This window comes from Pagrus major, chromosome 19 (genome assembly GCF_040436345.1).
Source record: "Pagrus major chromosome 19, Pma_NU_1.0".
NCBI lineage: Eukaryota > Metazoa > Chordata > Actinopteri > Spariformes > Sparidae > Pagrus > Pagrus major.
Genome location: NC_133233.1, coordinates 6,096,435 through 6,110,526, shown reverse-complemented (window position 1 = coordinate 6,110,526; position 14,092 = coordinate 6,096,435). Strand labels below are relative to the sequence as shown.

The window sequence follows — 14,092 nt, the reverse complement described above, 5'->3', positions numbered from 1 at the left end:
ACAATTTCAAACTCTCAAATTATGATGCAATTATGCAGTGCAACAGCTGAAACCTTTCTGTACAAAAGAGGGTAACCCCCTTTCTTACCTAATCAAGCACTCACTACCAAATATACATAAAGTTTGGCTTACTGGTGGTGAATATCATGTCAGTCGTTGACTTACCACATTAAAGGGGACACAAGATCCATCCATACAGGTAAATTCAGGGCAGGTGATAGTGGTGTTCCTACCACCAGGAGGCACTGGTGAGACAGTTTTATCTGGACAGAACAACATTTCAAAAATATCACCAAATATAACAGAGATTACATCGATCATCATCAAATGTGTGAATATGAGAGACAAGGATGTAAACAGCCTTCAAGTTTCCTTTCCTTATTTCTTCCTCCCTCTCTCTCTCTCTATCTCTCTCCCTTGCTCTCTCTCTCTCTCTATGCATCCCTGCCTTCCTTCCTCCCATTCGTCCTTCCATCTTCACTTCCTTTTTTATCCCCATTCTTCCATTCTTTCAACATTGTGTAAGGTCTTCTGCAGTCCATTGCTCCATCTCTTCACTCCATCCATCCTCACTGTCATTCCCACCTCTCTCTTCGCCCTATTTTCTGAGAACTCACCACACACCAACTCATCGTCGCCCCGCGGACAGTCTGGAACACCGTTGCACACTTGCGACATGTTCACACAGGTGCGGTTGTCACACGAGAAGCTGCCTGGACAAGGAGGTATCCGAGTAGAGCCTAAGAGACAGACAGAAATATTGTCAGCAGTCATTAACACATTTTTAGACAAAAACTGTTTATGTGGCCTAATGATATAAATTCTAGGGTTTCCTCAGTGTTTAAAGCCCATATTTTGTGCCTTAACATTAGCATTACTTACCACAATTGTCGACACTCTCGTCCGAGGCATCCCTGCAGTGTGGGGTCCCATCACAGAGCTGCTGGTAGTCCACACACTGGTCCCCACTCAGGCAAGGTACCTGGCCAGGGCCACAGGGGGCAGCACACTGCTGCTCATCACTGCCATCCATACAGTCTGTTTCTCCATCACAGCGCCAGGCCTGAGGCACACACTGCCCACCAGTGGCACAGCTGAACTCATAGGACCTACAAGCTGATGAAACAGGATTGAATAAGGAGTAGTCCACATGTACACAGGGTTTTTTTGAAAACAGGGTTTTAGAAATAAGGGGTTAATTGTTAGGTATAGGTGGGATGTTTCTCTGCAGAACATGACTGGAGGTGTAGAGCAAGGACAGATGTCCACTAGTTAATTAATCACGGATGGTGTCGTTTTCTGGAAAGGATAACAAAACTAAAGTAAAAAATGCTAAAATGTTCGCCAACTATACTTGGGCAGCTGTCAATATGTGTGTGTGGGGGAAACACTGGCGTTTTCTAAAACTTCCATCTTCAGTGACCTAGAATGATGTTTACGTGTGTGCGAAAGGTCAAAACACATAGAAAAACCTACGATTTAAGAAACACCCACCTACATGTAGAAAGGACCTAAGGGAAACACTGAATACATGAACACAATCTCCTCCTAAATCTCTAATCATGACTATCACTACCTGAAGTGGGCGTAGTCGGGGTGACAGTTGAGGGTAGCGGTGTAGTGATAGCGGTGTAGCAGTTGGTTCTGTTCTCATCCTCTCCTCTTGGACAATGTGTTGTTCCATCACACAACTGAGTGGTGGCAACGCATGTTCCATCACTACAGGCAAACTGGTCAGGAGCACAGGTCACTGCCACACACAAAGCACATGACATGTGATTACTGATTCAAACCATGCAGGACAGCTTTGGGCAAAAACGTATTTAACTTACAGCTGACACAATTTTATATAAGTTTGATGTAAGTGATGAAACTGCCAATGCTGTAATATGATTTGTACCTTTACTTGGACACACAGCTTCGTCTGCTCCAGAAGGGCAGTCTCTGTGTCCATCACACACTCTGTCTGCAGGGACACACTTGTCTCCAGGACACTGAAACTCCCCTGGTCCACACACACACCTAAAACCAGCCAAAATAATCAGATAATAATCACATCAAGAGCTGTAACCCACAAAGCTAAAAGAAAATCAGCATGTCCTGAACAGACATGGGTTTCAGAGTATTCGCAAATAATTCTCATCATTTCATGGAACTTTCTAAAAAAATGTTAAGGTAGCATTCAGAAAATGTCACCAAGACACAAATGAAGAAAGTGTTGAGATTGTTTGTTGCCTAACAACATTAAAATGTGTGTCCTTAGCACCAAAACTCAGCAGAGCTGAAAACCCACCCCCTCTCATCACTGAGGTCGCCACAGTCATCATGTCCATCACAGCGGTGGAGGTAGAGAATACAACGTCCTCCAGCACACAGGAATTCTCCCTCGTCACACACTACACCACAGTCTGGGCCAACAAAAGTACAGTTCATTACAGTCACATACATACCGTACAGAAAAATGATCATCAAGGTTTGGCCACATGTGAAAACACACAAGACAAGACACGCAAGTGCCATGCTTGACAAAAGTGTACCTTGTGTTACAAATTCTGCTAATCAAAGTATCATGCTCAATAGCTCAATATATGGAGCACCTTTCTTGATAAACTAATGTCGACAGACTTTGTAGTATACTGCAGCGATAGAGTACCTTGCTCATCAGACCCATCAGCAAAACCACAGTCCAGCCGTCCATCACACACACGACTGGCAGGCAGACACTTTCCACTGGCACACTGAAACTCCCCCGGTGGGCAGAGGGGCATGAGGGTGGCAGGTCCACAGAACTCCTCATCTGATTGGTCAGCACAGTCTGGGTGGCCATCACAACGCAGAGCCAGGTTCATACATGGTCCACTGCAGGGTTTGGGTCGATTTACTTTATTTCAGTTTAGGAAGACTGAATCTTTGACATAAAAAATGAATAAACATCTAAAGCCATGCCAGAAACTTTGGCTGTAATACTTTTACAAAAATGTGGCAATTGTTACATCCTCACTACTAGTGAGGCAAACATGTAACATCCGGCAAACTGCTGGAAGTTATCATGCATGTAACTTCACATTAACTGCTGCAGTAGCTAGTATGTAATGTTTAGGATAAAATATTATTGTAATAATATGTTAGCATGCTAACACTCACATGCTAAACATTACATCTTACCTTTTGTTCAATACGCCTGAGTGGAGCCTTTGAGAGCAGATCTCCAAATTCAGTCAATGTATTTCAAACAAACAACAAAATGTATTCATTCTGCTTCTTTAACATGCTAACTTTACATATGTTAGCACATGACACTTAGCATTTTAGCTAACACAAAATCTGTTTAAAGTAGTGAAACAGACATGTGGTGTTATTGTTGGCACCACTGTCGCAAAGACAACCATCACGTTCAGTTTTCCTCAGGGTAGTAACTACCAACAACACAGGACACAGCAGATAGAAATGGTTCCAGGCTGCCAGCCTGACTGGATCACCAGTCAGCCTTTACTTTCCTGTGAAAGCACAGTTTAGAGGGAACCCTTCAAAACGCTTGTCAGTTTAACATTTAGCATCTGTAACATTCTAACCAATACTAGGTTGCATGAATTCAGTCAGTATTTTTTCTGATTGCAACATGATGAGCAAAACTGGACAAGTGCAAAGTTCAACCTGTCAGTGGCACTAGGTGAAAAGCTGTGTTCACCTAGTCATTAGGGTTCATCCTTTGGGGACTTTGAATGTATCCAATGAAAGTTATCCAGAAGTTTCACTCTGTCCAGTTTTCAAGGCTGGTAAACAAACACTAACATTATGTGAGCTAATTATGTTAGCATGGTTAAAAAATACAAGACTATCTTGTAAAAATGCCTCCACTCACTAAGTCTTGGGGTAATGACGTCATGTTTGATTTATTGTAGCTGAGCTTAATCCCTCAGTCATTAGTCTTCCTTATCTCCACCCGTAGAATCTGTGCTTATTGATAAACTGAAGTGAGTTTGGATTCACCTTGGCATGCTGGTACAGCGGAACTGGTCTGGAGAGCAGGTGGATGGGCAGACCTCATCTGAACCATCACCACAGTCATCCTCGTTGTCACACACCCACTGGGAGGGGATGCAACGCCCCCCAGCACAGGCAAACTCAGATTCCAGACAGGGAGGGGAGACAGGAGGGCAAGCCACACCCTCACACTGCCACACACCATCCTCACAGGAACTAGACACACACAGGCAAAGAAAGCCCTCTCATTTATTACAGGAAAAAAGAGTGGAATATACTTTCATAAGCATTCAGATCGACTGACCAGTTCTGGCAGTGTTGAGTGACGGTACTTCCAGGTGGAAAAACTGAGCCATCCCACTCACATGGACACTGAGTGGGAATTACACAGCTCTCCCCTGTTGAGCAGAAAACATACAGACAATTTTGGTATTTTTCAATATTTGCCAGTTGCAAAAACCGAAAAGTTTGTCCTGAGGGGGGAGCAAGACGAAAGAACGTCTCATTAAAATCAAAGACTTCAAAGAGTCAAATAAAAACATACTATCTTCTTGGGCCATCTTGTTTCCAAATTTGGTAGAAGTCACCTGTCAAAAGATTCATCTACTAGGAAGCATGACTGTGCTCAGTTTATTTCAGTGCAAATGTTTTCATACAGGCAGTAATGTCAATGCAGACAGTATAGTGTCACATTTAAGCAGCAAAACTGCAAGCTGCAGTTGGAAACTTTGCAGGACAGAGGAAAGTCTCCAGATGAAACAGAATGAAGCTATTTCCTTCTGATATAAATTTTAATTGACAGCTCTGATGGAGCTCAGGATTTATCAGGAGGACGGCTGTTTTACTCCAAACAGTTTTACTGTAAGAATGTGCAGAAGAACAAAGAACATTAATTGAAATCATATCCTGACAGACCCTGTTGGCGTGTTGGAAGATTTAAATAATCAATGAAGTTAAGCAGCTGTGCCATGTGCGTAAATTCTCTCTTTTAATGGAGAGCATACTTAACGCTGCAGGAGGATTTCTGCAGGTAAGGTTTAAAAAAATGTCCTTGTTAAAGATGTATTATTTAACCCACTCATATTTCATCTCTATTAATCACAATAACGACTTTTATGAACTGGTGTTGTATTGAACTCCTTTTCCCATGGAGAACTGTTTCTCTCTGGCCCCGCCCCCCATCCAAACAGTGAAGGAAGAGCATGTTCACAAAAAGCTGTAAAACAAGATGCTGTGCACATACCACTGGCTATGGAAAGCGCTGAGGCTGAAAACTAACCATTTTTTCAAGCAGGGTTTCTCTGCAGAATGTTGTTTTCTAAAGGTGAAAGGCACATTTCATGACTGGGTTGTTATATTTTGAAAGCAGATGAATAAATAAGCCAAATATTATATTTGTGAGAGTTTTCATTGTGAATATTGCAGACCTTTGGAAGACATAACTGATTTTATAGGCTAACTCAAAAGCACCTCGATGGATTGATCATGTTTTTCTTTTTGTCCCCTATAAACTATATATTAGGGTTTTCAGTCCTAACAAGTAGTTTACATCACTGAGAAAAGGTCAAAAGAATTTGTAATTTGTAAAAAATCATCATCCATTTTTTAGGTTTTATCGTTTTCTTCAAGCCACCTACATTATAGCAGGGGGAACGCTTCCTGACAGCTGAAAATGTGGCTGTCAGATACTGTCCCCCCTGTGTTGATGGGATAGAGGAGATGGCGGAGGCAGGGGGTCCAGCAGCCACATACCTGTCCCTCAGTAAAGACGAGTACTGTTGTTAACATTTTTAATTAAAGGGAATGGAAAATGACACTGGTGTAATTTGTGTTGTGTCCACATCTTAGTCTAAATACAACCCATTTGCACCTTGCACCCTACTTTGTGCCCAGATTATGTGCTGTTTAACTAGCAAAAGGGAGTTTGACACGCCCTAAATGCACCATGGACTATTGACCATGCAGTATAGATTGTTTAAATAGGGCCCTGAGTGTTGAGGGGGATCTGACTACCCATAAATGAGAGAACTATGTCCATTAATACATCAGAAAAAAAGTGTTGCACCCTCAGTGGTTTAGGATTAGTTTGGTTAATCTGTTTTACCATGTAGGACTGTGCCAGCAGGGCAGAAGCAGCCCTCCACACAGGAGAGAGCGTCACACTGTGAATGTGGACTCTGCTGAACACTGGGACATGAGGGAGAACAAGCTGGACCACAGGGATCATAAACCAGCCCATTCTCACACTGCAGAGCTGCAGGGAGGGAGGGAAACAGAGAAGAATTAAAGAAATACAGCATGACTAGGACAAAAAGGAAAAGTTACACAAAGATAGTATGTGCAGAACATTGACTGTGTGAAGGCGGGGTGTGTCTTTGACATACGACAGAGCTCCTGGGACCTCCAGCGGATGTAAACCCCTCGGCGGTTACACTCTTCAGCATAGGCAGCAATGGCTGTACAGAGACACTCACAGTCCCCACCTGAGTCACAGCTAAAACACATACAAAACAATGAAATAGTATGTTTCTTCTAATACTGTAAAAACACAATTTCAAGATGAATGTTTTGTTAAAATATGAACTTATTCCACATGTTTGCTAATTGAAGAGCAGTGATATACAGCATATTCCCAGTTGGGGACAGTAATGGACCACAAAAAGTACCCGTGTACCAATAAGAAAACAGTTTGTATCTCAACAATGTAGGTTTCAAAACTACAAAGACACTACAAGTTTGTGCAAATATTGTCAGAGGCAGCACATTGATTCAAAATGTTTCAAAGGTTTTTCAGGATAATTACAGCTTATGTTGGTGAGACAGGCAGAATGTCAGTGAATGGAGTTTAGTAAATGAACCCTGGCAACAGAAGCTTGTAGCAAAATATTCTATCTGCAGACATCTATCTAATTTTCTTCTCGTACATGTGTGTGTATTCCCATATATGGAAAAAAAAAATGCTGAAAGTTAAGAAAAATGCCTCTAAAATCAGTGCATGGGGCAAGAAACAGCATTTTTTGCATACAGCACAGGTAGTGGACATAGTAAACAAGACTTTTTTTAAAACAACATTTTGAGGTATTCAGTGTAGATTAGTGCTGTCACTCACCCACAAGCGTCAAAGACACACCAGTCATAATACTGCTGGAAGGGCACCTCAGCATGGCACAGAGAGAAGAGTTCCTGAGTCAGGACTGCACACCTTTTCCTGGCCCAGGTCACCCTGTGGGGGTTTATCTGAACAAGACGAAGAAGAGAGAGCAGGTAATGCGCTTCTGCATTTGCGTCTATGAGAAACACAGCAAAAAACGATTTGCCTTCAGAAGTAAAAAAAAATCCTACAAATATCTGTCGGTGTGTGTGTGTGTGCGTGTGTGTGTGTGTGTGTGTGTGTGTGTGTGTGTGTGTGTGTGTGTGTGCACTTATGTGTGTGTGTGCATGTGTCTGTGTTGAACTCACAGCACAGGGGTCTCGGAGGTCCTGGTCTGCCACGTCAGGGCAGGAGGGGCTGACCTTCCAGGAGTTTCCAAACAGCTCGGCTGTGGACTCCACGATGCCCTGTCGTGTCGTAAAGTCATTCTCTGTGTCTCCATCAAAGTTTCCACACAGGCCTCCGACCCGACCCCGCAGGTGGGCCGCAACACGTACATACACACGCATACCTGGAGACATCATGTGGAATGAAAACTACATTACCACTGATTTGTAACTAACGCTCATCTACATCCACAGATAAAAGCAATGACACCCTGAGCATGAAAGGCTTATTTGAAACATCATATAAAGTATAAGTTATCCCAAAAATTAGCATTCTGTCATTATCTACTCACCCCCTTCACATTAAAACAGGGTTGCAGAATTCTCCTAATAATTGAACGAAAGTAGATGGGGACTTAAAAAACAAATTTTAAAAAACTTTTAAAAACATAAAATGGCCTACAGCTCATCCAGCGTTATCCAAGTCTCCAGAAGCCCAGAGATCCCAAATTGATTTGTAAAGATGTTATTTACACCCTCAGTCGAGCTTGTGCACCCACTTCAGACAGGGTGCACGCTAGGGCATTTAGCTTAGCAGCTACGGTGAAAATTACAGCTTTAAAAAAGATGTAAATAACATCTTTTCGTATCGGGTCGGGGTTCTGGGCTTCTGGAGAATAGGATAACGGTGGAAGAGCTGTTTTGCCATGAAGCTCCAGACATGTTTTGTAGACCGTAAAACGTCAGCTGTATTTCCATCAGCATGAGGGTGAGGAGATAATGACTGAATTTTCATTTTTGAGTGAACTAATCCTTTAAGGTTGCAGACGTTGAGGTCTGTGTGTCCTACCTCCATCCCATAGCAGAGTGACCCCCAGCCGGGAGGAAAGGGAGACAAACAGTCCAACTCTTTCTAGAGTCAGACCACTGCCACTGTAAGACTTTGGTAGACTGACTGGCATCCCATTTACTGTCACAGCTTTACCTAAAGGACAGAGACAAGACATCTTACCTCAAGCAGCTATTCCCTAACACGTAATCTGTCTTTTGTCCCCAAATTCCTATCATCAGCCTCTGCTTCCCCATAACATCATCTCTCCTACCTCTCAGCAGATGTATGATGGTATTTCCCAGGCTGAGGGTGACCGACTTTGTACAGGTGACCCCGGTGCTCCCGCAGGGCACATTTTCTGCCGTGACACTGAACAAACCGCTGGTCTCCCTCGCCAGCACGTATTGGCAGTCGCCCAGGAAAGAGTAACAGCGGCCGTCGAATGTCACATAGTGTGGGTCACCAGTTGCCACGCACACACCAGCGCAGGCGGACTGGCTGCAGTGCCAGCGGCGCTCCTTACACACACTGCAGGAATCAATGAAGAATAGTTGAGAGGATAAAATCACAAAGGTATGTGATGCAATGAGACAGCTGCATACATTACCATGTGTTGCAGTCTTTGATGATGGTGTCGTTGCTGTAGTAAAGCCGACCATTATGGTGGCACGGGCACTCATCTGGCAGAACACAGTGATCACCCTGCAGAGCACATAACATCCAGTAGTCAATATATAGATGACATAAAATTTAAGGGGATACATGTAAGAATTCTAGTTGACAACATTCAAAAATATACAAAAATGATCAACAGAATGTGAATGAATAGCAGTTTTTACACTATGACATCTATGTATGCTAACCAGCTAGCATTAAAACACTTAAAGCTAATCTTAAAACTTGACCTCTACTGCACCAGCTGCATGCTGGCTCAGTGTCTGGCTAACTAGAGCACTGCAAAGGACTAGAGCCATCGCTACTGATAATATTAACTACTTCTGTGCTCTGGTTGCTATGAAAAGTCAAAATATCTGCCGTGAAACAGGTCTGTAGACTCATTTCACATTTTAGAAAAATAATCCACTCAGAAAACTACATTTTTTACCCACCAGTAGCACAGTGCCCTGAGGACAGACGCAGCCAGACAGGGGCTCTCTGCAGCTCCACTGTGTCACACCAGACCCCTGCTGTTGGCCAGGAGGGTCCAAGCTGGAGCAGGTGAGGAGGCAGGAGCGTGGAGAGTAGATAAGGGAGCCTGGACACTGGTTCACATCCTCACAGGGCTCCTGAGTGCAGTTAAACTGTCCCTGCTCACACACACTGTGAATGGAAGGAGAAGGGAATTCATTTGATTAAGTAACACCTACATTAATGAATTTATTTAGTGTCTGTGTCTGTGTGTGTGTGTGTGTGTGTGTGAGTTGGGGCGGGGGTCCACAGTGTGACTGCTCGGACTCAGACATTAACAAATGACTCACCCATGGAGTGATGATCATTGTGGGTGTGTAGTGAAGAGACACAATGAAATCAACCTATCCTGTATCAAAGAGCAGGACATAGGGTGATTTCATCAGAGCTCTCGCACCACCAGGGACTCAACATGTTCTCATACACAACAACTTGCACTTTCAAATACACATTACACTCATTGTAAGGCAAGCATTTCCTTAAGTATGGATTCAGCTTGAAGCTTCAAAGTGTAGATTTTTTTTTTGTTATGAGAGCAAAATTAAAATTATCCAAATTCTCCACACACTGGCCCTCAGTTTATGTGGGAAAAAGACAAGAAAAATACTTAGTATACAAACAGTTTAATGCAATCAAATCTGAAAATTCATCATCAAAAAAAGTACCTATTCCTTTACATAATAAAAGCACCCTGTAAAACTCAGTCACGTCATGGGATCAAGGCTCATTCAAAAACACTAGCACCATGCTCATGAAACTGTGCCAATATTATATTGTAGGTGCATGACAATGCACTGACAATAGAGAAAACACGCTCATGCCCTCTGATTCTTTATCACAACTACCACATGATAAAAGCAGTGCACAGTTGGCCATAAAAGAGAAATGACTGCTTTTATGATGTGCTGTAAAAATATCATCTTTGCAACTGGGTCAGTAAGAGCTTGTACCTAATTAATCTCTACCATGATATTGTCTTTGACAGGTTAAATATGTCTGCTGTCCTTGTTGCATGAGTACTGTCTCTGTGCAGCCATGTCTGGGTTTAACTTCTGCCATTAAGATTCAAAGGTCTTTGAAAATGACTAACCAGCAGACATAGTAGTTTAAGTTGTGGTTTGATTGAACCAAGTAATTTGGATCATGTTCTCAGCAAAACCTTATTCAACGAATACTTACACAACTAACAGTCAAGATGTTTAAAAGGAAATACAGCATGTATCAAAAATAACACCTGATACAAACAAATGTGTGAAATCTCAGTTTCTACACACCAGGTATTACAGTTGTTCTGAATAACAGTCCCAGGCTGGTACGTCTTGTCTCCTTGCACACAGGGACACATAGTGATGGGAACACACTGGCCCTGGTGGTCCTGCACTAGCCCTGGTGGGCACTGGCAACCTGGGACACACGTCTGAAGACCCATCTCACCACCACCATCATTGCAATTCCAGTCCTGTGAACAGGAGCTGCCACAGGCACGACCGCATTCCTGGTACACCTGACCTCCTGAGCACTGGACCGCTGGAAAGACAGGACAAGAGGAAAGGTTCTGAAAAATGTGAAAATAGCTTGGTACACTAAGGTTAAACCGTAGGGGCACGACATTCTGTTAGACTTTCTCAGTAGAAAGTAAAGTAAAGTAATCTGTTTCAGTTGGACATTTCCTCATAAGGGTGTACACACACACACATTCCTCATTCAAGTTTTGTAGCATCAAAGTACTACTGCCAACCTTGTTAAAACGGATAAACAACACAGAAACCCTGAGCTTTAAGCCTCCTTTCCTCCAAATACATGTAAGATCAATTCCCTGACAAACTGAACTCTAGCCTGGATGTCTGAGCTGTCTCTGGATTTCGCTCTGGACGCCAAATCACACAAAATACCAATTTCTACATCATGTTGCTTTAACCAGTGGTCTCCACACTCACGGCAGAAGGTCTGGTTGCGCCAGCTGACGGGTACACCCTCCTGTGCGCAGTGTCGGGTATAGGCAGTGAGGATGGTGCAATGACATTGCCTCTGTAGAGTACAGCCACAAACCTCCGACAGGCAGAGACGGAAATAGGGCTCCCTCTCCACCACGTCATGACACACCTACAAAAACACACCACAGTGATGCATGTGTGAATAAAAGAGAGGGAGCTGGGCAGAGATGACCACCTCCATGAATGACTCCATGCAAACTACCTGAAAGATGGTGCTGTGTATGACGGAGCACACTGTCTCTGCGTACTGTCTCCTCTGGGTGTATGTGGCGCAGGGGTCAGGTGGAGCCCCTCTCGGTAAAGCACAATGCTCTGTTGTGAATTTCCCTGCAAACGATGACACACTGTTCTCCACGTCGCCTTCTGGGGTGGTGAAGTCATCGTGCTGGTTCCAGGTGAGCGTTCCGCACAGGCCGCGTACCTTTAATACAGCATTAACACTTTTTAGCTCAAACAAAGGAACAACTCCGTGCAGTGGTAGAGTTGAAGTTGCTGTGACTGAGTTTCAATTTATGGCCATTTAGCAAGTATTTAGCAAATACTTTAATATACAAATACTATTATACTTTTTTCTTTGAACCATCTGAGGCGTGAGGGTCACCTTGTTTGCGAAGCCAGGTTGCAAGGTGATGAGAGCCAAAGGTCCATCTAGGTGCCAAAGCAGCTGGGCTCCAAAAGTCTGGATGAGGAGAAATGAAGAGGAGGCCCTATGGACAACCAGGTCCCCTGTGACCACAGGCAGCAGTTCTCTCTGGCCATTCAGTGTCACTGTACCTGGAAGTAACAATACCAAGAGTGAGCTATCACAAGGCTGTGAACACATTCAAAATAAAGAATTCTCTCAACAGACAGGGTAGTCCTAGTCAGTAACTTATAGTCTTTCATTAAATTAAATGATATAAAAAAAACAAAGCCCTTGTGTGCTGAATTTAAAATAATCTGACCAGGACTGACTGACAGACAGACGGAGGTCAGTTTGAAGACAGGCGATACAGTACAGAGGTGATTTACAGTGGCTCTCAGACTATGACTCCGGGGACATAAAGACATGGCAGGCGGGGACAGGAGAAAGGTGCAAAAACAGCATGTAGAGCTGGAATATTTACACATCTTTCTCTGTGAATTGATATTTTGAATGAATTGATTGATTAATTTGGACCAAACCAGAGGTGAGGGTGGAATGACAAACCAAGACTGTTTTGGTGAGTTTTAATTCTTTTGTGTTGAGAATGAAGTGTGTTTTACAATGAGTTCATGAGACAATTACGCTAATTTTAGTTAGCAAGGTGCGATTTCTAAGATGATTTATGAGTCTCATTCCAAAGTCATAAAATACTGACGTTTTGGTTTGGTGGCCAGCCCGACATACTGACCCAAACTATTTGTATTTGACGACCTGTGAATGAGTCAATATCAACTATCTTTCTCCAAAATAGCTTTTTGTACCTTTAATAAAGATAAGGATAAGGTGTAAAGGTAATTCCTTTTTGTGAGTTTATTTTGTTCATTTGTTACACAAGAGCAAGGAGAGGTTGTGAATTGAAGTGACTTACTGTATGTGTAACCCAGCTGAAACTACAGGGGCTATCTGACAATCGCCTCTGGGGGTACAAAGTGGTATTAAGAGATGGTACAGGTCTAGCTGGTTAGCTAGAGACGTCTTTGATGCAACATCAGCGCTGTTGTGTCTTCACACTCCTTTGATAATGTTTATTTTCTGAATGTTTTTAAATTCTGGCCATATCTTAGAAATTGCCTTTTTCACTCTGCAGTTCGAACAAGCATAAGTGGTCAGAGTGTATAATCAACTCACCAGTGTCAGTGATGGTGACTGTGGTGCGGAGTGCTGTAACTGACATCTCCCTCAGACAACCCAGGCCTCCTCCACCTCCTCCTCCTGCTGTACACTCCCCACAGCGTACACTCACCACCAGCTTCCTGTCAACAAAATCCTGAACACACAGAACATCAGCACATAGGAGAACTAGCCCCACACACAAATGTCAAACATATCTCGATGTGTATGTAACTGTGTGCATGGTTGCATTTTATGTCTCTCACCTCCACAGCAGTGAAGGGACAGTCTCCTCCCTGTAGTGAATACCTCTTTTTGTCAAAGGTGGTCACCTGTAGTGCCCCCATCAGGCTGCACTGGGCTGCGCACTTCTCCCCAGTACACTGCCACTGGCCTGCTCTGCACACACTGGGAGGATTAAGAGTGAACAAGTAGAAAGGAGAAAGGAGAGTCAGAAAGAAAAAAAATGGGACTGGTTAAAGAAGAAATGTAGAGGAAAAGAGAACAGACACAAGGAGTTTCCTCATACCAGGTGTTGCATCTCTGCTGTATCCTGTCCCCTGACTGGTAGGTGTGTCTGCGGTGGAAACAAGGACAATCGTCCCTTTTTAGACAGCGTCCCTGGTGAAGATAGACTCCTGGTGGACACTCACAACCCCCCACACACTCCTCCCTGCACTGTCCCATGGCTGCAGCAGGCCCAGGGGGCTGGGGAGAGGCACAGCTGGGGGGACAGGAGGACACACAGTCTGAGAACACCTGCCCTCTGGGACAGACACGACCTGGAGAGACAGAGAAAAATAGGAGGAAACAGTTAAAGAC

At 43.5% G+C, this 14,092-nt stretch overlaps 1 protein-coding gene across 1 annotated transcript in view; it reads right to left on the bottom strand.

Annotated features, from left to right (window-relative positions):
* sspo (SCO-spondin) overlaps nt 1-14,092 on the bottom strand; it is an 86,702-nt gene that overhangs the window by 65,358 nt on the left and 7,252 nt on the right. Inside the window, 22 exon segments of the mRNA XM_073488441.1 lie at nt 169-263; nt 937-1,116; nt 1,577-1,750; nt 1,901-2,022; nt 2,294-2,408; nt 4,028-4,200; nt 4,289-4,382; nt 6,089-6,238; nt 6,369-6,478; nt 7,094-7,221; nt 7,444-7,646; nt 8,312-8,446; nt 8,565-8,821; nt 8,901-8,995; nt 9,403-9,613; nt 10,756-11,008; nt 11,419-11,584; nt 11,678-11,896; nt 12,077-12,249; nt 13,289-13,427; nt 13,537-13,678; nt 13,800-14,052. Of these exon segments, the coding sequence (XP_073344542.1) occupies nt 169-263; nt 937-1,116; nt 1,577-1,750; nt 1,901-2,022; nt 2,294-2,408; nt 4,028-4,200; nt 4,289-4,382; nt 6,089-6,238; nt 6,369-6,478; nt 7,094-7,221; nt 7,444-7,646; nt 8,312-8,446; nt 8,565-8,821; nt 8,901-8,995; nt 9,403-9,613; nt 10,756-11,008; nt 11,419-11,584; nt 11,678-11,896; nt 12,077-12,249; nt 13,289-13,427; nt 13,537-13,678; nt 13,800-14,052 (3,587 nt within the window).